The sequence below is a fragment of the Carlito syrichta genome, unplaced genomic scaffold (assembly GCF_000164805.1).
Source record: "Carlito syrichta isolate Samal-C Ts95f unplaced genomic scaffold, Tarsius_syrichta-2.0.1 Scaffold304427, whole genome shotgun sequence".
Taxonomy (NCBI): domain Eukaryota; kingdom Metazoa; phylum Chordata; class Mammalia; order Primates; family Tarsiidae; genus Carlito; species Carlito syrichta.
Genome location: NW_007248523.1, coordinates 419,594 through 441,866, shown reverse-complemented (window position 1 = coordinate 441,866; position 22,273 = coordinate 419,594). Strand labels below are relative to the sequence as shown.

Genomic DNA, 22,273 nt, shown 5'->3' with positions numbered 1-22,273 from the left:
ACTGTGATTACAGGCGTGAGCCACTGCACTGGCCTTTATTTTATTATATTTTCAATTCATTAATTCTGTCATTGCATAAAATACTTTTGGCCTTTTGGACTTTTTTTTTTCCCAGTATCCACAATTATAGAAAATGTCCTTTTAGATTTGGACTAATTTTGAAAACAAGCAAAAATCATTAAAAACAAAGTCTACAATAAAATGATGATAAACTGTGAAATATTGTTCTGGGCGTAAAAGAAAAGGCCAAATGTAATTTGAAAAAAACAAGGCAAGGTTTGGATATGAATCCTCTGTAGAAATTAGGTGATGGGGAACAAAAGGGGGAAGTTGTCCTAAACTGAGTTTGAAAATACTTAGAGAATGTTTTTATTGCCACAACTTTGGGGGACAAGGGTTAAATGCCACTAGCTGCTAATGTTAGAGGACAGGGATGATACTATGCGTCCTACAGTGCACAAGACACCCCCACAGTGAGGAATTGCCCCCACAGCCACGGTATCAGTCATGCTGAGGTTGAGAAAGCCTGTCTCAGCCTGATTTGGGGTTCAAAAGTAGAGCTCAGTCTTCCACTTACCTCAGGCAAGATGATGAACCTCGTGTAAGCCTCACTTTCCTTATCTGGAAAATAAAGGCAATAATGTCTACCTTGTAGGATAGTAGTCAGCACATGGTGAACTGTCAGTAAATATCCTTATTGTTATAACCACTGATAAAATCATGCGTATCCAAAATTACTAGAATTGTAAAGTTTACTGGATATTTCTAAGAATCTTAGAGTTTGGGGGTTTTTTTGGTGCTAATTTTCCTCATTTGAGAAAGAGTCCACAAAGCCTTTGTGTAATAGCTCTGCTGTTGCAAGCATGACCACATAGAAGTTTTTGGTTTTCAAGTTTTCTCATTATATGAATGCATGGTTCCGACTACTCTGTCCACACTTATATTATCAAATGATAATGGTCTAAGTATTGTGAACAATTTGTGGAATGATCGCAGACCTTCAGAGACCCAGGTCTCTAGAATGATGACTGTTAGTAAGCACGTGGACCGTGGAGCCTTTTCAGGGCTGTGTCTTCCGTGGTTGCCGTGGTTTGCTACAGACCTTGTCTGTAATCACAGTATTTTTTTCTTTCTCTCTAATGGCCCCCTGATGACTTTGTTGACGCACTTTAGGGAGGATGATCAGCTGGGCTAGTTGTGTACCATACCTTCATTAAGGAAGTTTAATGTGCTACCACAAATACCCACGCTGTGAAAAACTGACTAATGATGGAGAAGACAAGTAGAAGGAAGCAAAAACAAGCAGTGGAGGGCGTCGTGGCTCCTGCCCTCGAGGGGCTGATGGTCTAGTTGAGGATATGTTTGACAAATGCCCACTGGATTTATAGACCTGGATGTGTGGCAAGTCTCCTAATGTGAAGTAGGACGTAATCGAGCAAGATTAGGAAAAGGACAAGTCAAGGCAGCCGTTTTCTTTGATCGAATCTGATTACTCCCTGCATGTAAACATAAGACTAGCAACAGTTTGAAGACTTAGAGCTTACATTGAAAGATGGTGTATATTTTATGTGATCTTTGCAATAGTCATGAAACTTGAATTAATGGTTATGTAACAGGCTTCCCCAATGCATGTAGGTAATATATATAAGGTCAAGGTATAGACTTGAAAATGTGAAGGTTGTGAAAATGCCATGGGGCATGTTAGTGTTCTGTCTTCAGCACTGTCTTGGCCAGTGGAAATAAATATGTTAGGGAGCCTTAAAGAGGGCTGGGGATTCACCAGGTAACCACGTCTTGAAAAGAATGTTCTATAGAGACATTCAGTTCTTTTAATTCTAAGATCCGGTGCTCCTTCAACTACATTTTACTCACTCACTAAGCCAGTTAGCTAAGGGTCTGAACTAGGATGCTGACAGATGAATGGAGGAAAAAAGAATAGATGCGGTGGAGACTGGAAAAATTAACATAACCTGGTGACGTTGTAGCTGTGGAAAATAGTTGTGGTCAGAATACCACTTAAAGTCATCTCTACCACCAGCCGTGTTCTTCTTCTAACCTCTAGAGTCATTATTATGTTCTCTAAATTAAATTCGCCTTTACTGTAGTGACCGGGAGCAGTCACTGCACTCCAGTCTGGGCGACAGAGCGAGACTCCAACTCAAAACAAAGAAAAAAAAAAATTCACCTTTACCTGGATACTTAGCTTTCACCTAATAAACGTAACTAAGGTAGCCTGGAAAAGGTCAGAGTGTGTGTGTGTGTGTGTGTGTGTGTGTGTGTGTGTGTGTTTATTAAATAGCTTTTGGAGAAAACTGAGAAAAAGTTTTTATTATATTTCCTAAGAAATATAATATGGTGCAGTCATACTTTCTAAAATTTTGCAGGTAGAATAAAGACAAAACCTTAGGTACTGGGAAGGGCTCAAACATGAATGTCTTGAATATGCTGAAAATAAAAGAAAGTCTAACAGAAGAAATGAAAGTAACTGGAACACTGTCATGAGTTCCTTTATTGAGAGGTCCAGAGATGAGTTTAAATCTTTCCCAGATTTTGATATGTGTTTTATGGTGTTAGTGACTCTGAGCTATTGATGGTAGCAGCTTCTGGAATTCCCCACGTATTCCTGAGGACTGTTTTTGCTAGACGAGTACAGGCTATCTCATTGATTAGAAGCAGAACATTGCCAAGAAGACCATTCAAGTGAGAGGCTTGTCTCCCTTAACAGACCTACACAATCTCTTGGGAATTCTGTCTTCCTGTTTCTTTGTAACCTTAGACAATTGTTTTTAACTCTGAACCTAAGTTTCTGAATTTGTGAAAGGGATGGTATGCTGTGTGATTCCTAGTGCAGTGTCAGGGATTCCATAGTTCTCGGATGTTTTCTCTGGTGGTGACTCTTTGCACGTCCATGTCTCTCTGGAGAACTCTTCTAAGCACAGAGCCATCTTTCCTGTTTCTGGATATTCCTTTTTCTGTGTGTTATTCATTGGCTTTTCCTCGTGAGTTTATCGTTCTTTTTCTTGGCTAGTTTTTGATTTTTTTTTTTCAGTGTTACTTTATACTTCATTGCTCTGCATTCTCTTCTTTACTCAACCTTCTTTGATGCCATCTGCTGCCATTTGCTTTGGCTTCTGTACGGTAGTACTGATTGTTTTGAGGCTGCCGGGTTTATACCCTGTAACAGTAGTTTATGAGCATTCAGGTTTTTAAAAAACATGAATAGTGTGATACATTCACCAATAAATAGCACTCATTGATTAAGTGAAGTGGCATTTTTAGAAAGTATGCCTCGGTACAGAGCTTTGTCCTGTATTTTACCGATAATTGTATTTACAGTTCCATAGTGACATGGATGCATTTGTCACTTTTGCCTGTCTTTTTCCCTGTTTGTTATACAGAGCTTTCCTTCGAATAATTTGTTGTACTAATTCTGAGTAAACTGATGTATCAGGATCTTAAAATTTAATAAATAACAATTAATAAAACACCATTGTAGTCAAGTAAGAATTCATGAGTATTCCAGAGACATTATCAATAAAAATCTCAATAAGAAGCATGTGAGGTCATGGCTCTCTGGGGCACCACTAAGTGACAACGTCACTAGTCACAGGTTGATGCAAATTGTCTGTGCAAGCTGAATGGGACTGCAGAGCACAGGCAGTGTGAAACAATCGTCTTCTTCAGAGACAGACAGTGTATTCTTCTTAAACAGGAGAGCTTGCTATCACTTCTGAATAATGAGTTGACTGACAGCATATTGTAAAGAATAGGATGATTTTTTAAAACTGTGTTTTAAAATGTTTCCCTCTTCAGGGCAATTGATTTTTTTAATCACTGGTCTGTTTCAGAGCTTGCATTCCAAGACAGTCGAGTGTGGGAAATAGTGAATCTGTTATCACTTAATTGTGCATAACAGTAAAAAAAATTAGAAAATTTTTTTTCTTGGCAGTTGTTGGAAGATCCACTTCCTGGTTATACATAAAGTGTCCAGTCAGACATGTGAGGGATGTTGGCAATAGCCAGGCACACTCTGGTACATTATTCATTCATCCTTTCAGTATATTAAATGCTTCCTATTTTTCAGGCACCGTGACTGGGGTTAACTGTGAATTAGCTTAAAATTCTTTTTCCCTTTTTCATCTAAAGCAGGATCAATTGACAAACGAAACACAGTCAGAGGTACCTTATCTCCAAAATTGTTCTGTAGCCACACATGTAATGGATTGTGCTTGGTGTTAAGAGAAATAAATTTAAGACTGATTTTCCACCTTCAGGACCATGATTTAATTGGCGAGTTAAGTTACATATGCAAACTGTATTTTGCTACAATAATTGATGTGACGTATGTAGATTGATCTCATCACTTATTGTCTAAACTGAGGTGCTTGTGAGAGTAAAGGGGGCACTGTGCATGATAGTAGTGAGACAGCAAGCCCAAACCAGAATTGTCCTAGGCAAGCGTGGACATAGGGTCACCAGTGATTGGATGGGTGATATAGGCCTGGGTCGTCACATAGGCTTCAACGATGACCCTAACCTGAACAAGAGGAATCAGCAAGTCACTGCGGTGATTCTTGCCAGGATGAGATTTATGGTGAATGTATCCATTTGGCTGAAATAGAAATCTGGGGATAGGGAGCTAGCAGTACTCGGACTGAAGAGTTTGGATTGCCAACTGTGTCGTCTTAAGGGTTCCTCAACCTCAGTGATCTGTAAAATGGAGATGATAGTACTTGTTTTGTGTGCTTGTATGATGCTTAACTGTGTAGCACATATACGTGATCAGTGTTAGCTTCCTAGAACACACGGACAGGATTTTAAACTGTGGAGAATGGCCATGTGCGGGAGGGATGGGAGTGAGAGAATTTGAAAGAATTAGTGATTGGGTGAGGGGAGGTGAGAGAAAGGGAGGGGCTAAATGATGACTGAGCTGTCAAGCCTAAATGACTGGGAGACCAGGAGATCTCAGCAGAAATCAGACAGACAGGAAAGATACCAGCTATTACAGTCCAATTTTAAACCTACCGATTATGAGGGGATGGTAGACTGTCCAGCAAGAAACAGTCTGCTGGCAGTTGGAGAAATGACGATGGTGCTCTCTGGAGAAGTCGTTTGGAAATATCCCACATTGGTGGCACTTGAAGCCTTGGGGAGCGAATGAGACCTCTCAAGGTGGAGAATGTGGGGGTGGGGGTGATGAGGGAACCCTGGAAGAGTTCATTTTTGTATTATAAAAGGAAGAAAACCAACTGTCAGAGAAGACCAAAAGACCAGACAAGCAGAAACAATCTTCTCCAAACACTAGATCTGTGGTCGCAGGTAACGTGGAAAGAAAATTGGTTCTATGGTGAAATACTTGTTCACTGCAAGGATTCTCTGGGCTTTTAAGATATTAACATATATGGCCTATCTCCTGGAGGGGGATATAAGAAGTCGTGTTTCACAGATGTGTCTCATCACAGAACCCTTTCCCCCTCAAAATGCCTCATGGGGGCTAGCATTCCAGAAAACACACTTTGGGAATTACAGAAACCCGATAAGGAAAGTAGCTCCAGGAGGAAGGCGTTAAGTTGTGTGGATGTTGCAGAGAGACTAGGAAGAAGATTGAAGACTGAGAAGAGGCTTTTTGATGTTTTTTTGAGATTGTCTTAAGTGACCTTTAAGAGTACAACTTGCCGGGCTTAGTGACTCACGCCTGTAATCCCAGCACTTTGGGAGGCAGAGGGGAGAGGATTGCCTGAGTCCAAGGTTCGTGACCAGCCTGGGAAACTTGGCTCTACAATAAATCAAAAAATTAGCAGGGCGTGGTGGTGCACACCTGTAGTTCCATCTACCTGGAAGGCTGAGGCAGAAGGATCACCTGAGTCCAGCAGGTGGTCGAGGCTGCAGTGGTCGTGAGCATGCCACTGTACTCCATCCTGGATGACAGAGTGAGACTTAACTCAAAAAAGACCACAACTTAGTAGCATGGCTTCCTTAGGCACAAGTTTAGAAGGAATTAAAGACCAAGAGTTGGGAGGAGGAAGTGAAGGCAGTGGGTCTACATACTTTCACCCCTGTTAATTCATATATACAGTACACCCAAGAGGAAAGGCTTGGTCATGACTGAATGTTTATGTGTCCTGTGTAAATTTTTATTATGCTTGACAAAATTGTTATGCTTCTAAATAACATGTCCTTTTTGCTTAATGCTAATTCTATGATATTCATGCTGAAAAGACCCTAATAGGCGTCTGGAACAATCCTCTGAGCACCATTAGCTTTTGTTTCACGGGGCAAAGTCACGCATCAACATTTTCTAGTTATGACATCAAGATTAAATCATTTTCCCTGTGTTTTCTGAAAAGTACAAGGGAAAGGGTAAGCCTTCTTCAGTCGTTTTTCTGAAGTCCATCTTACATGAATTTTAGTCTAATATTAAAGATCAACTCTGGGTATATTCTGCTCTTTCGTACAGTGATATGACTACTTAATGCACTCAAAAGGGAGAGAGGACCTTTGATACCCTCTAACAATAGGTATGTGTTGGTTATTTTAATTATAGCTGTTCAACATTTTTAAAGATGTAATGCTATTCCATAGATCTGAGAGCTGAATTCTCATTACCATAAAATTTGTTTCTATGTCATCACATTGTACCCAACAAATCTGAGTCAGTAGATACACTTGAGTTTCAGTGACCTGTTTGTGTTAGTGCCACTGTCTCCTGAGATGACCGAATGTCATAGGTAGACACAAAGTATTATAGAATTGGAGACTGTATTTTTACTCTCTTTGACTAGCATCTAACCTAGTGTCTTAACATTATTCATGTGCTCATTCTCTTGGTATCAGCGGGAAGTAGAACCGTCTTGAATACTCTGGTATAAGCCTCCTTCCCCCTCGGAGATTTTGGCATATGAAAAATTTTGAGTTTTGTAGTGAAGAAACTTTGTTTCCATTAAAAACAATCTAAATTTTTTTAAATTATAAAATATATGTAGTGTAAATTGTATCATCTTAACCATTTAAAAATGTGCAGTTCAGTAGTATGAAGTCCATCACTGCCATCCAACTCCAGAACTCCCTTCATCATCTTGCAAAACAGGAACTTTACACCCAGTAAACAATAACTCCCCATTATACCCTGCCCCCACCTCCAGGCAACTACATTGTTTGAATTTTTTAACCCACTTCCAAACTTATTTCATGGTAATTTTTTTTCCTGTTATAACATGGTTTATTGACGGTAATATTAGCAACCAATCCTGAAGGAGTGTTGTCACGTGCCAGGCACCTTCCGTATTCTCTTGGCATTGGTTTATCCTTCTTCTTCTTACTCCTAGGAAATTGCACATATTTTGTTATTTGATCATCATGACATATGATATTATTATATCATTTTACAGGTAAGAAACAGAACCTCAGAGCCATTAAAGCATTTACCTGAAGACAGCCAGGTTACTTCACAGTAATTAAGAACTCTCTTCCTCTCAGCATCAACTTAAATTCCCTAGAAGTTCCATGGGTCAGAGGAATGCAGGGATAGTTTTCAGTCAGTGTGCAGGTTAATTAGGGAGTATTTTGTCTCAGAAGTTGTATGAAGCCTAAGAGAAAAACAGACTTTTCTGGAGAGGCTATTTGAATAAATCGAGCATCAAATATTAAGAAAGATTGAGAGGGAGTACTGAGAAGGTGTTTTGGAGTATCACCGAAGTATGCGGGAACAAGCCCTGACCTAAGAGAAAGGCCAGCCTACCTGGATGTTTTGGAGTAATGAGGTTGCTAGGGAAAAGAGAAAGTGCCTGAGAGGAGGTGTTGGATTAGGCCAGGTACCAGAACCAGCCAAAGGAGATAGTTACGTATGGAAAACTGGTACCTGCTTGGTGTTCAGTAAATGTGAGTTCTCTTCCCCATAATTTCAGGCTGTTGTAGCCAGAAGACTTCCATCATCATGTTTGCACTGATGGGAGGTGAGCCAAGAATGAGGGTGTCGTCTCCTGAATACATGCATCTGTGTTGAGGTGTAGACGAGGACCGCCCCCCCGCCGCCAGTGCCCTCTCTGCTTTGCCTTTGTGGGCTTCCTTCCTCCTCTCTAGTTTAGTATCTTCAGTGTTTGGTTGACAGAAACAATTGTACTGAACAGTTACTGCTCTTAATTTAGCAAGCCACCTGACCTGAAGACCCTCCTCAAAACAAAGGTTTCCTAGATACAAAAACAGGGCCCCGGGAGGATGCTTTTGGTTTCATTCAAATGTGTTATGTAGTTAATAGTATGCGTAGAATATTAGACTGCTACCGTTGCACCTTGAAATCAGGTTAAAGCAGCTGCTTTGTGCCCAATATGCAGGTTTTTGATGGGATAGCCTTTAGTCAGGTTTCAAGTGATACCATCCATAATTGAATTTCAGAACCCCCATGTTTTTTAAGTTTACAGAATTTCAAATTGGAAAAAAAAAAAAACTTAAGAATAATTTGCAAGGATTCCCAAGAATATATATAGTATTGTCGGGCTTCTTGTGGAATCTTAATTTTATCAGAGTCTCCCAAATTTAAGGTAAATGTACATTACAAAGTACTGAAAGAAAGAGCCTTATATAAAGTCAGCATTATGTGTTTTACTGAACTGATGATGGCTATAATGATGGTAACAGAGAATTTGTGATTAATAACTAATTGACCCTGAACTATATGCTGGGCATCAAATGACTTGTGAATTTTGAGTTACTTACTTTGATTCTGAAAGTATTTATAAGAACCCAAAGTTTTCTTTGTTTCTTCACTGATGAGAAAAAAAAATCAATCTAGATAGAAATCAATAGGCTAATTCACTATAATTGTTCATTCATTTTTGTAGCCCGACAGTTTCTTTTCTTGTTCATGCTCATGAAAAAAATATGTTTTAGTGAGTAAACAGTTGAGTGATTCCTATAATTTTTTAAAAATATTACATGTTGCTTTGGAATGTAGTTGACCAGCTCCATTTTTAAATGAGTTTAAATGTTCTGGAAGTTCACATTCCAAGTAAATGAGGAAATGTTGTAAAAGTTTTACTTGGGAACTTAAGCTGGAGATTTCCTCCTTTTTATCCTTTTAATCTACCTCATAGGGTAGGTAAATGTTTCCACCATTAAAAGTAAGAAATCCCCTTAGATTTCCATTTCTGAAGATTTAATATCTAATATATATTAGAATCTGCATCATGCTAAGTGCTAAAACGAATGCAAAAGAAGTGCTCCCATAGCTTCTTCCATCCATTTAGCAAATCTCAGTTACCTTCATTTGCTAGGAACACCGTTAAATTTATAGATAGGAATTCAGAGAAATTTCCTTACAGCTTTAAATCTGTTTCCATGGGTGCCTTAAGTAATTTCGTCTCGAATATAACTGCTATCCCTTTCCAGTGGGGGCTAGAAAATGCTTTCTCAGCTTCTCTAATTCTATCTTGAAATTACTTTCTTTTCTTCAAAAATTTATTTGTATTTTTTTCATCCAGGATGATTAGGCTTGGAGGGATTTAATTATCTACCACTCCCTCTCAAACATATAGGCCAGAGTGTGTGAATTGGGCGGGGGGAGGTACAGAGCATTTCAGGCAGAAGGAGCCACCTGTGGGAAGGCTGTGGGGCAGGTAAGAACTGGGGAGTCGAGGAACTGAGAGGAGGTCCGGGTCGGCACCTAGTGAGGGCAGGAGCGTAGGCGTGATGCTCAAGAGACCGTGGTGAGGAGGCGCTGGGCCTGCCTTGGTGGCGTGGGTGGTGGGTGCTGTGCTGTCCGTGCCCCCCAGGTTCAGGCTCAGTCCCCAAGTCTCTGAACTCAGTTCCATGGCTCTCCTTGTTCAGAGATGGGCTGGTTGGAGTAACCCAGAGCAGGACCTGAGTGCAGCAGCCTCGCAACAGGTGGCCAACTGGTTTTCACTTTGTATTCACTGTTCCGTGCCCTTACTGTGATCTCTCTAGAAGATTTAAAAATTGTCCCCACCTTTTGTTCTCATTTTATAGCCCAAAACGACTTTCAAACTCTGCTGTGAATTACAGACTCAAGTGTTTTCTGGGCCTGGCAGGTTTCTGAGTGTCTGAGCAGCCAGTGTGAATCAGGAGGGAGCAGAGGGTGGGCTGTGTCAGACTGAAAAGTCATACTGGCCTACAGACATTAAAAGCGTGTTTAACCTGTGCCACACGAGGCCAGATGTTCCCAACATTCTGGACATTTAGATAAGCATAAACTCTTCAGACCATTGATTTTTGCAGTTTATTGGCGACTGTGATGTGTGTCCATTTTAAAATAGGAAATGCTGAGAACTTTGTGGCATAAACCTGGACAGTTGTGTGGATGGAGTGGAATGTGTATGTATGGTATTGTCTTGTTTTTGGTTTTTAAGATTGTGAGAAGAAATAAGAAAGAAACTGAGAACGTGCGTAGATGATTCCTTTAGGCAAACTAAGAAATGATTCTGAGTGATGGTGAATTTCCATCATTTATATAACTCTTAGGAAGCTTGAATTTAATTCTTTTTTTGTCCTGGTTAAACAAACGTGTGGCTGAACTGTTATGAAGGGCACACTTTCTTGGGTATTAATGACTAAAGGGCCTTAAAGAGTCCATGTTTGTTCAGAGTGAAACATGTGTTTCTTAATATTCACACCTGAAGAGAAGCCGTGAATGTTAGTGGGTCTGTGTGACTATGGGTATTGTATTGCTTAGACGTCAGGCTCCCTGTGTAAAGAATCACTGATTGCCTGTCCACTACAGGAAACCCGTAGCTGGTACCTTTTCCCAGTTTGATCATTCTTGGTAACCACAACTTTAACATGGAACTCAAAGTTGTTTTGTGGGAGTGTGATTTCATCAGATCTTTTCCTGTATCCAACTCTTTGGTGAAATTTCAATCTAATTAGGAAAGGCAGCAAGAAATTCTTATTGGGCATATCAAAAGGGCTTTTCACCTGAAATATCATTTTTTTCTTTTAAAAACTGTGTATTGAGATGCACGTTTAGATAGAGTACCCAGTCTAATATGGAATCCAGTTCCACTCTGACATGGAATTCAGTTGCGTCCCATTGAATGCGGGATTGTTTGTGTATATGCGTCTTTCTAGGGGGGTTATTTTATAACTTTCAACAAACTTTTGAAACAATAAACGTTCATGGTGGCAAGCTGTTGGGAGTGGCATTGGCTGTGGTGGTGGTGAAGACAGTAGATTGGTGACCACTGCAGTAGACACCAGTTTTTCTCACTGTAGACTGACACCTTAAAGATTTTTTGGTATTTTCAGTAAGAAAAAAAAATATTAATAACCGAAAAGGAGTACCTGAGTATCCTGGGACCTGGCACAACTGAAGCTGGTACCAGGGACATTCTCCACTCTTTATCTATAAAGAAGTTCGGCGAGATTGTCTAGTCCCAGGGCTCAGCCCTGGACCCAGCCCAACTCTTAGGAAGGTCTTATTTACTCTCTTGACAGAGGCCAGGAGCATTTCTGTGACTTACGGGAAAACTAATATATGGTGGTTTTAAACACAACATCGAGTTAATAAAGATGAGTAAAAACTAAAAAGCAGATATCTTGGAAAGTATCTATCAATGGAGTAAGCAAATCTGTATTGCCTGGGAAACGTGGACCCAGGGATCTCCAGCATGGATTCGTTTCTCCCCATTAGGTCTACACTGGGAGGGAACTGATATGCTTTGCTCCACACGCCCCCCCCCACACCCCAAAACGTGTGCCTATGTGACTTGGTCTAGGTAGCCATTGTTATTGGTTCCTCCATGAGCCGTGGCAAAGCTCTTTAAAAGTCTAGTTTCTGATTGATTTGTTCAAGTTTGAATTATTTTTATAGGATAAAAAGTTATGTGTCATCTATTGCTTTCTGTTATCTTTTTCGAGTACCAACTAAAGTTTTTTGTTTGGCAGTGACATCTGCAGTATCAACATTTTATTTTTGAATATAAAATGTGTATTCTGTAGTCATAGTGATAACATGCAAAAGTCCAAATCTGAATATTGTTAGAGTAATTAGTTTAAAAACATAATGAATTTCGGTTTTCCATTGTTCATTCATTATGGCAAATATATTTGCTCCCCCTACTCACATCTTAAAAATATAGCAAATAAAATCATATACCAAATTTCTATTTGTTTTTTCAAAAAAACTTTTGGAATGTAAGTAAATGAGAAATCACAAAATGGCATTGGTAATGATACAGAACATGATGTAAATGAAGAGTCTGAGTCTTTTTTTTTTTAACTTAAAAATGTTAAGATATATGTTAAAAGAATCATTGTCTTATTTCAGATAAATTTGCGCCTCATCTTGGTAAGCGGCAAAACAAAAGAGTTCCTGTTTTCCCCCAATGATTCTGCCTCTGACATTGCGAAACACGTGTATGACAACTGGCCGATGGGTGAGTACTGTTGTTCTCTTGAGAAGGAGCCATGTTGACTCCTTATGTCCTACCTTGTTTCACAAACATTCTGAAAAGTCATTTAAACGTTAAGAAAACAAGCAGAAATGGATAGGACAAGGCTCCGACTTGAGACCAGGGCGTCCTCCCCGGACGTTGCCGTTCGGTATCCTTCCCACGGTGGTAGGAGCCCAACGTTTCAGTGTGACACTTTTGAAAAAGAAAAGCACAAAATACAGTCATACAATATACTTCCTATCAGTAGACCTACATATGCCAAAACACATAGTAAAAGGAAAGAAAAACCCTTTACAGATTATAATACATTCTCTTTGGTCTTCTGTCTACATGGCCTATTTAAAAATAAGTTTGAAACAAAGTTAACTTCTAACTGATTTCACTTGATATGTTCCCTGAACTACTTACTACAGGGTCAAGAAAGTGTAAAGTTCATTTATGCTTTGCTTTTTCTTTCTTTTCTTTCTTCTTTCTTGCCAGGGTCTTGCTCTGTCGCCTGGGCTGGGGTGCAGTGGCGCGATCACTCACTGTGACCTCAACTTCTGGGCTTAAGCACTCCTCCCGCCTCAGTTTCCCAAGTAGCTAGGCGCCAGCAAACCCAGCTAATTTTTTTGTTTAATTTCTTGTAGACATGAGGTCTCACTGTGCTGTCCAGGCTGGTCTTGCCCTTCCATCCTCAAGCGATCCTCCCATCTTGGCTTCCCAAAGTGTTGGGATTACAGGCGTGAGCCACGGTGCCTGGTCACGTGCTTGGCATTTTTAAGCTGGTTTCTTCCGAGTATTCATGCTGGGTATAGTGAACTAAAGTTGTGTCTTCTGTAATGATATCAACTGACTTCAAAAAGACAATAAAAAACTAAACATTGTCTAGCAGTGAACAATGTTAATTTTTTTTGTTATTCTCAATGTTAGTATATTTTTTCTAGAAAAATCTTCGTTAAGCCTGTTGTTTTCAGTCTTAAATATGCATTTTAACAGGTACAAACAGTGGAACATTATCATATTTTCCTCAACTCATTTGCTTTTACTTTGTAAACTTCAGGACTATAGTTTGGCACATTTTAGTATCCTTTAAGAATCAGAACTAGTCTTTTTTTTGTGGCTCTTGCTTTTCAGCAGGAGGAATAAGCTGAAAGCAAGGCCGCAGTGAATGCAGTAGTAGTGACTCTTTCGATTAGTCAAAGTGCCAGGGGTCGTCGACATACCCTTACCGACTTGGATCTGCAATTTTAAAGCAATGCAGTAGTACCTTAAGTATGTGTTGGATGTACCTAACCAGTCCACTGGATTCTTTTCAGACTGGGAAGAAGAACAGGTCAGCAGTCCACATATTCTACGGCTTATTTATCAAGGGAGATTTCTACATGGAAATGTCACATTAGGAGGTAATACTTTGTGATGGGATTCAATGTCTTGTCTCGTGGTAGCATTATTTGTCGGTTTGTTTTGAATACTAATGTCTTTAAATTTACCAAAAAAAAAAAAAAATTCAAACTCTGTGAATTCTGCCTATTTTGGGTATGGCTGTTTCCTTTTCTATTAAATTTAACTTTAGGACTATGAACAGTGTAACCACCTTTTAAAACAAACTCTGTCCCAGTAGTGGGAGGAGTTCATAGCTACTGTTTTGTAAATGTAATGTAATTATACTTCTAGATAGTAAAATGTAGGTATAGTATTTTTAACTTCAAACTACTGGATATACAAATTAGAAAAAGCTTATAATAACTGGTTTTCAACTATTACATGGAGGGATGTTTTCCTTTGACGCCACCTGCTATGATCACTCATTGTGTGAGAATAAAAGTAAATGGCAGGCATTAGAGCAGCAATACAGTGTAGCGATAGGAAGAGCAGATTTTGGAACCAGACTGCCGAAGTTGTGTACAAGCTCCATTGCTCACGGCTGTATAACCTTGGGCAAGAGACTAAACCAATCTGGGCTCATTTCTTCATTACTAAAATAAGATACCAATAGTGCCTACCTCACAGGTTAGGGTAAGCACTGTCACATGGTAAACACTTTAATTGTTAGCTTGTTATTGTTCTTGATATGTGATTGAAGAAATGTAGCTCAATAGTGCCCCCTAACGGGGGGTACCTTTTCTACCATTAACAGGGCTTGTTTTTAGAGTATTTCAAAAATATGCAGGCAATTGGAAATGTACCAGCAAATGAAATGATCTATCTAAGCATATCTTGGTTTCAGTAGTGGTCTGGCTTTTCAAAAAGCCTCTACACCTAACAATGAAATATTTAATCTATTTGTTTAAAGGTATTCACTCATTCAGCATATTTTGAATTCATCTTATGTGCCAACACTGTGCTAAACACTTGAAGATACAGGGTTGAATAATTTAGACTCTCTGACTTCAGGGTGTTCTAGTGTTACGTTGTGGGACAAGCAGATAAAATCTTCTGTAAAAATCCTGTGTGATAAGGGCTTGAGTAGGTGAATGCCAGTGCTCTTACGGCACTATCAAGTCAGCAGAACATTCAAGGACCAATGCATCCATGACTGGGTTTCAGTGGTGGTGTTACACTTGGTCTAACAAATGCTGCTGTCCACTAAAACACATCTGACACTTAAAAATACAGCTTTTTTGGTTTGTAGTTTTTTTGTAGCTTTTGAATGGTTAGATGGAGCAGTCTTAAGGGAAGAATGGACTGTTGGCTCCCTGCTGTGTTGTGCCTTTGGTAAGGACGGAGTTATGTTTTTGTCTTTTGCTGATTCTCTGTGGCTCACACGCCATCTTGGTGATTTGAATGTGGTCAAGTGTAATCTGCTGACTGCTTTGTGCGTGAATCCCTTTCCCTTTGAGACTGATCTGCGGAGGGCTTCACACCAGCTCAGTTCTTTATTTCTGTTTCTCTGGGACCTCAGAGTTCCAACTTCATATTAAAGACCATAGAACTTACGTTAAAATCAACGTTACTGATTCATTCCCATTAAAGTGTAAACTTTTACCAGGTTTTTTTGAATTTGTTTTAGAATAATTAACAGGCTGACTCACAATTATTATTGTCATTCTGTGGTGTTGTCATGCTTTTCAAAAACAAACTAAACTATCTCTGGTGTTAGTGATTCAGACAGATAGCATGGCCAGTTGAACAGTGTTGCTGGGTGTTAGATCAGGGTTGGATAATGACATTCCACTATTTGTCTATTTGGTTTCAGTGTTGTTTTGTTTTGGTTTCCCTGTGTTCTCAAATGTGAATAAAGGAGGTAGCACACAGGGGAACAGCAGCTGCCTTAAACATGTGAGTGGCTATGGGGAAGAAGACTGAGGCTTGCTCTGTATGGCCCAGGACTTGCTCTTTGTGGCCCTGGACTTGCTCTGTGTGACCCTGTGAATGAGACTTGGGGCCAATCACTGGAAATCAAAGACGATTTTCTATTCAGTATAAGAGAAAATATTTGAACACATTGAGCTACCCGAAGAGAGAGCGGACCCCCGTGGGGAAGAGTGAGATCCTTGTCACAGGGGACGTTTAAGCAGTGGGTGGCCACGAAGTAGGTGGGATACGGCTGTGGGTGGGATTCGGCCGTTGTGTGGACAGTTCACACAGGTGGCCTAGGCCTTCTCTGCCACCCTTGAGATTTGTGGTTCAGTAAATTTCAGGTTTACATCTTCGGTATTAAATGTCTTAAAACATAGCACTAAATCCCTTTTTCAAGATATAACCTAATAGTCACATGGAATTTCAGTCCACTAAAGGAAAGGTGTGGTGACTGCCTTGTTAACCAGAGGGCAGAGAAGGTGATCAGCTAAGGCACTGACATTCCTGACAGTCAGTGCGTTCCAGTGTTTTCCAGATGAGGTTGGAGACGGTGGGCATGGGAGCCAGCTGGCAGCTCAGTGAGAATGCAGATGTCGGCAGGCCCATCTCCCAGCTGCACCTCTGAATCGCGCTCCCAGGCTATTCTTGTGTTTGCCGAGGCTGGAGCCCTCCCTCTGGATGCTGTGTGTGTTGTGGGGGGAGGCAGAAGCGTCGCAGTGGGGAGGGGAGAAGGTGCTCTGGATTCTCGTGGTGCTCTTCCTTCGCCTTCTTCCATAGCGCGAGCACCAGTATCTGCCCTTTCTAGTTAAGACTCCAATGGAGAAGGAAAACTGTCGTCTCTGCCAATTGAGTTTGTAGCTTCGAATGGTCGGGAGCTTTCCAGGTCTGTCCGCATCTTCCTTAAGTTTACGTTTCAGAGGTTCACTTTTTTGCTGTCTCAAAATGGTGAGGCTGGTGATGATCGTGGTCATGTTTGCTGAAGTGCCAAGCTCCGGCGAAGCACTTTCCTTGGATTGTTCCATTTAATGGACACAGGGTGTGAGGGGCAGGTAGTAGAGTTAACAGCTCCAATTTCCAATTTAGGTTGAGGAAAGGAGGCTTAGCGAGAGGGTAAGTAACTTAGCGTTGCTTGGTTACGCAGCTGGGGAGCAGCATGTACTAAAGTTTCCACCCCAGTCTGGCCTACTAGCGTCCAGGGGATGGGTTTGCATGAGGCGCACTTGGTGTGCGCACATTCTAGGTCCCATTCAGGGCTTCCCAAAACGTTTAGTGAAATGTTGAATAATACAAAGTCTTATTCATATTTTCATCTTACGTCAGGCCTAGGAAGTTACCCCCCAAAGGCTTTCCTTTCCTTTCTCATCACTGTGTATTTATGGATCATCGTGCTCCATGTGGACGCCAGAGGTGAAGAGTGTAGACCAAATGACAGCTGGCTGACTTTAAGTAGGATAGAGATACACCTTGGCTATATGAACTGGTACTGACAACTGGGCTCTCTTTAAAATCCACTGTCTTCTTTTAGAGAAAGCGTTAAGAAGCAGGAAGTTGGGGTACCGTACTTGAGAAGTCATGACCTTGAGTCTTGCTTGAGTTTGCAATTAGCAAAGGGAAAGTCGCTTGGGGTGTCAGAGCTAAAACATCACAGCTATGGAACCAGCTTGAGAAGTTTATGACAGCTGCTGCTAATTTTATCCACAGAATAGCAAAGGATTTACCATAAAACTTGCTGTTTGTTTTGTGTTTAGTTTTTTTTGAGTTGGAGTCTCACTCAGTCGCCCAGACTGGAGTGCAGTGGCCGCTTCCGGCCACCGCAGACTCGACCTGCTGGGCTCCGGCGATCCTTCCGCCTCAGCCTTCCGAGTAGCCGGAATTACAGGCGCGCGCTACCACGCCCAGCTGAGTTTTTGATTTATTGTAGAGATGAGGTCTCGCTGCCCAGGCGGGTCTCGAACCCGCGGGCTCAGGCAATCCACTCACCTCAGCCTCTCAAAGGCGCGGGATTACAGGCTGAGCCACCGAGCCCGGCAAACTTGCTGTTTGTACTTGCTTCAGTGGTTCATGGATACCTAAGTATGTGATATATTCTAATGTCTGAAATGTTTCGTAATGACATTTTTTTGTGAGTGAGAAAAATGTTATAAAGACTTTATAAGAAGACAGTAATTATTAATAACACCAAGACAGTGATTCTTTTCCTTTAACTTTTTAAAGAAAATTATTTTTTAATCGTGTGAATCAGTGCTTAAAATTAAATGTGTCTTTCCTTATATTACTACATTACAGTAGCCTGTTCAGTGCAGCAACATTATTAGGCTCCTGACAGGTAATTGGATTTAGAAACAAATGTCTCCTAATCCAAATTTTTCCCTAACTAGGGAAAATATTCTTTGTGTAAAAAAAAAAGTATACTTTTCTCTAAAAGTGATCTCTGATATTAACCAATTATGTATTTTTTTCTTATCCCTTTTCTTAAATAATACGGATAAATGTATCAAGCTAATGGCCATAGCTGGGAGAAATAATTTTTAAATTGTAAAAGTTATCCCTGATAATATTAATCTAATTTCATTTTGTAAAGGTGGTGTTGTGTTTGGTAAAGACGTTCAGTCTTTGAGGAAGTTGTAAGAAAAGCAATCAGTTTTTCAGATGGTTTCAAATCTGGTTAATGGTTTTCATAGGTCAGTGTACATGTAACAAATTGTCTTCTCTTTTTCACATAGCATTAAAACTTCCTTTTGGCAAAACAACAGTGATGCATTTGGTGGCCAGAGAGACATTGCCAGAGCCCAACTCCCAAGGTGAGCTGTGCACCAGGATGCGTCTCAGCTAGGGCACAGAGGCAGGCATTCACCCAGGGCTGGGTTCTGCTCAGACATCCTGGAGGAAAGGACGTTTTCCAGGTTTAGAAATAGAGGCTGTCAAGCAAATAACCAGACGTTTTTGAAAGATGCTAACATTAAAAGAGCCTTTGTAAAGTTTTTAAGTCTTAACAGATGCAAACTTTTTTTAAAAACCCCAAACCATTCTTACTACACTTGGGTGCCTGGCCCCCTTTCCCCACCGGTTCTGTAATTGTTATAAACGAGGCTTTTTTTCATTTCCCCTAGGCCAGAGGAATCGTGAAAAGACTGGAGAAAGTAATTGTTGTGTGATCCTGTAAATGCAGTCTGCTAAGTGTGATGTGTGACACGGTCTGTCTTTCATGCTGCTGGACAGAAGAGACCCAACATTACTTGAGAACCCCTTAAGGACAGACTGCCTGTAAATCCATGGAACTGATTGTCACATGAGCAGTGTCATTTTTTTCTCTTGAAAGTAAAAAAAAAACCAAGAACATTTTTCACTGTGGTTTTTATTTCTTGTATTTTTATGTTGAGCAGTTCTTAAACATTGGTGTTTGAATGCAGCCGATTTCCAGGGGAAAAGGTAGCATGTTGTCTTTCATAGCAGAAACCCTTTTGCTGCCACAAAAATTTTCATCACCAGAACTAACAAATCAAGTGTTCCAAATACAGTTTGCACTAAAAAAAGGATTGACATTATTTTCCTCATCAGCAGAATTGATAGCAGTCTATGGTACCTAGAAATACTCGTGTATACAATTCCACACTGGAAGACACTCAGCAGTTAATGGAGTTAATTACTGGGCCAACTTGAGAGGAAAAATGGCAAAGAAACTAAAATGTTGGGCAAATGCTACTGAAGTCAGCCGCGGTGGCTGCACTGGCACAGAATACGAAACTGAGTGTGATGATTTTCACTGCAACAAATGAAAAAACAAAACGTGCCTGTTGTCTAAAGCACTCAGTCGAGGGCTGCTGAAGCTGATACTTTTCCCTTATGACATGCACTCGAGCCCTCCGGTAGCTGAGTGCTTGTTCCGAGCCCAGGAAGGGTGAGAGTGTGTCTCCTAGCCTTAATGTGGGAGGGGGATCCGGTCGCTCATAGGCTTGCATCATGTGCAGAAATCGTAGAAAACCTCATTGGTCGATTTTATGTATTTGAATATCAGCAAATGGAAGTTTCCAAATTTTTGCTCATCTGTAGCCATGTCCAGCGTCATGCTTATTCCTTAGATTTCAGATGAATTCTGACAATTAAAAAAATCTCCATAGTACTAATTTTGTTTCTTTAGGTAGTTTGCATTTGGTATTAGTGCTTGCAATCGTATTAAAATTAAAAGCTGATTTTTACAGCATATGTGATTAAGGATGCCATTTTTTTCTCTTATTTCGTATCAATAATTTAAAGATTGAAATGCTAAAAACAATTTGCACAGCACTAAAGCATGAGCTGATTTCATCTAAACCTGTAAAAATATGAAAGATTTTATATTTTTTCACTGGGAAGACATTCTTCCTGGATGAAATTACAAATACGTGTAGAATATATTTAATAAAAGACTTATAAAATAACTATAGAACTTAAATATAGATTGGCGTGTAGCATATAGAACAATATTCCATATAAATAACTTTAACCTTTATAAAAATGAAATTGCAGGCTGACAGTATGTTCTGTTCCTATAAGCATCCACAGCCCTTACAGACATTACATGTAAATGGTTTCGAACAGTCAGCATTGTTTAAATGTAACCAGATTATTTTATTCATTGTTAATGCTTTGATGAAAAGGCTTTATATGCAGTAGGTCTACAAAAATATTGTTCATACTGATCAGAATTAAATTTGTATAGAGCAGAGTTTTGAAATGAATGTAAATAACACTAAACATTTTCCTTCTGCAACCTGTACTTATAGCTTCTTAATGTAAATGAAATTAAAAAACATCACAGTGCATTTTGGTGGTAATTTTAAAGGTCTCGATTAGGTCGATAATTGTTTAAGCACTATCTCATCCAAGTTAAAATTGTTTTCTACTTTTCTTTCTGAAGCTTTTGAAACTCAGTTAATATTCTGTTGTTGGTTTGAGAAGCAGTCCCAATGTATCTTTGATATTAAACCTGGTTAATTTGTGCACAGTCACAATGGAGAGAATTGTGTAGTCTGTTATCACTAAAATGTTACATTCAAGAGATGTTAAATATTTATATGCTTTGTTGGTGAGGGCAAATGTGAATTCTGGTAGTGTTGACTAAAAAGAATCTGGTAGTTACTTAATTGAGCAGTTAAACCGCTTATGGCTCTGTTCTTTTGTAAAACAAACTACTGGTAATTCTTTTTAATACCTAGTTTAATTCTAATTACTCTTTGTTTTTCCAAAGTTAAGGACTATCAGTTAATTAAGATTGAATTTTTAGGATGGTTAAAAATAATTCTCTGTTGGTTTTCAAGAAGTTTTTCTGTGCTTTCACATCATGTATTTTCCTCAATTTAGAGTTTGCTAAAGGGGACGAACTGGTTCGGTGGTAGAGAAAGACTTATGTCGCTTAATACCTAATATAGTACCTAATATAGTTGTACAAAATGGAAAAAGAATTAAAAATAGCAGTAAAATTATATACTGAAAACACCAAAAATTTAGATGCCTTAATAGTGTATACATGAAAATACTCAATTATCCCTTTGAAAATACTCCCGTGGACTGCCTGACAGTTAAAATATGATTAATCAAAAATAAAATAATAGAATAAAATAAAATATGATTAGTCTCATCCAAGGTTACGTGTGAAGACCCCTCTGCCAGAGTGGCAGCTCACTTAGCCAATGAGCTGCAGAGATCCGGTCATGTCAATAAAGGTGAATGATGGGCTGTGTCCCTGGGCCACACTTGGTCTGCACTCATCTCTATCCAAGCTGGCCTAGACCTTGGCAGGCATTCGGGACAAGGCGAAGCGCTTCTTTCTGATTAAGACCTCAGCATGTCTCCCTGATCTGAACTCTGCTTTCTCAAGATAAGTTGTATCTTACCCTGAAAACTCTAGTATCTAACGTGATCATTTGCATTAAATGAGGTTTTCTCATAACAAACATTTATCCTTAGTTTTATCATCTTGACCAATGTTACAGTAACTTCTGTTAGCTGATTGTGGTAAACTATGTTTCATGTGAAAAGAAATTAAAACTTTCTTCATCTGTTGTAGAACATTTCTCTTCTTTTAAGTGACTTCCCTTTGTAATTTGGGTCTGTTTTCCTGTTCTTCACATCGCTACTATTTTTGCCCTTTTTTCTGCCTTCATTTTATTATGTTCTTCAGTAAAATTCAGCGTTGGGCCAGCCTTTGCTGTGCTTCACCAAATCAAAGAGAAGTGGTCCACCAACATTGAGCATGCCTTCCTTGGCAACTGTTGCAGGCATTCCAATTTTCTTTTTCTATTTTTGTTTTGTAATACAGTCATTCGTTAGCCAAACAGAGTGATGGGTGGGAGGTGGGCTTGGCAGAAGGTACGTGACCTTTTCAGAACAGCTGAAACAGGGCTGTGGACAGGGACCGGGTGCCATTTCCGTGGTCAAGGTGGGGTGAGTTCTTGGACATGTGGCTCTTCTCCGTCCCCTGTCACCTGGTGTGCTTTCTTTAGAAGACTAAAGCCCTCACACGAAGCCCTCACACAAGGCGGGGGCAGGGGGACTTCCAAAAGAGTTCACGGACAGAATTAAGTGAGAAACATCTAATTCTTAATGGC

General features: G+C 39.9%; 1 protein-coding gene across 2 annotated transcripts in view; it reads left to right on the top strand.

The window, feature by feature from the left end:
- Nucleotides 1-21,731, top strand: part of UBL3 (ubiquitin like 3) — a 61,317-nt gene extending 39,586 nt beyond the window's left edge. For both annotated transcript variants that reach the window (XM_008059898.2, XM_021713295.1), the window contains exons 2-5: nt 12,278-12,386; nt 13,703-13,789; nt 18,410-18,487; nt 18,797-21,731. In XM_008059898.2, coding sequence (XP_008058089.1) covers nt 12,278-12,386; nt 13,703-13,789; nt 18,410-18,487; nt 18,797-18,849 — 327 coding nt within the window. In that variant the 3' untranslated portion in view covers nt 18,850-21,731. The remainder of the gene's footprint in view (nt 1-12,277; nt 12,387-13,702; nt 13,790-18,409; nt 18,488-18,796) is intronic.
- The last annotated feature ends 542 nt before the right edge of the window (nt 21,732-22,273 follow it).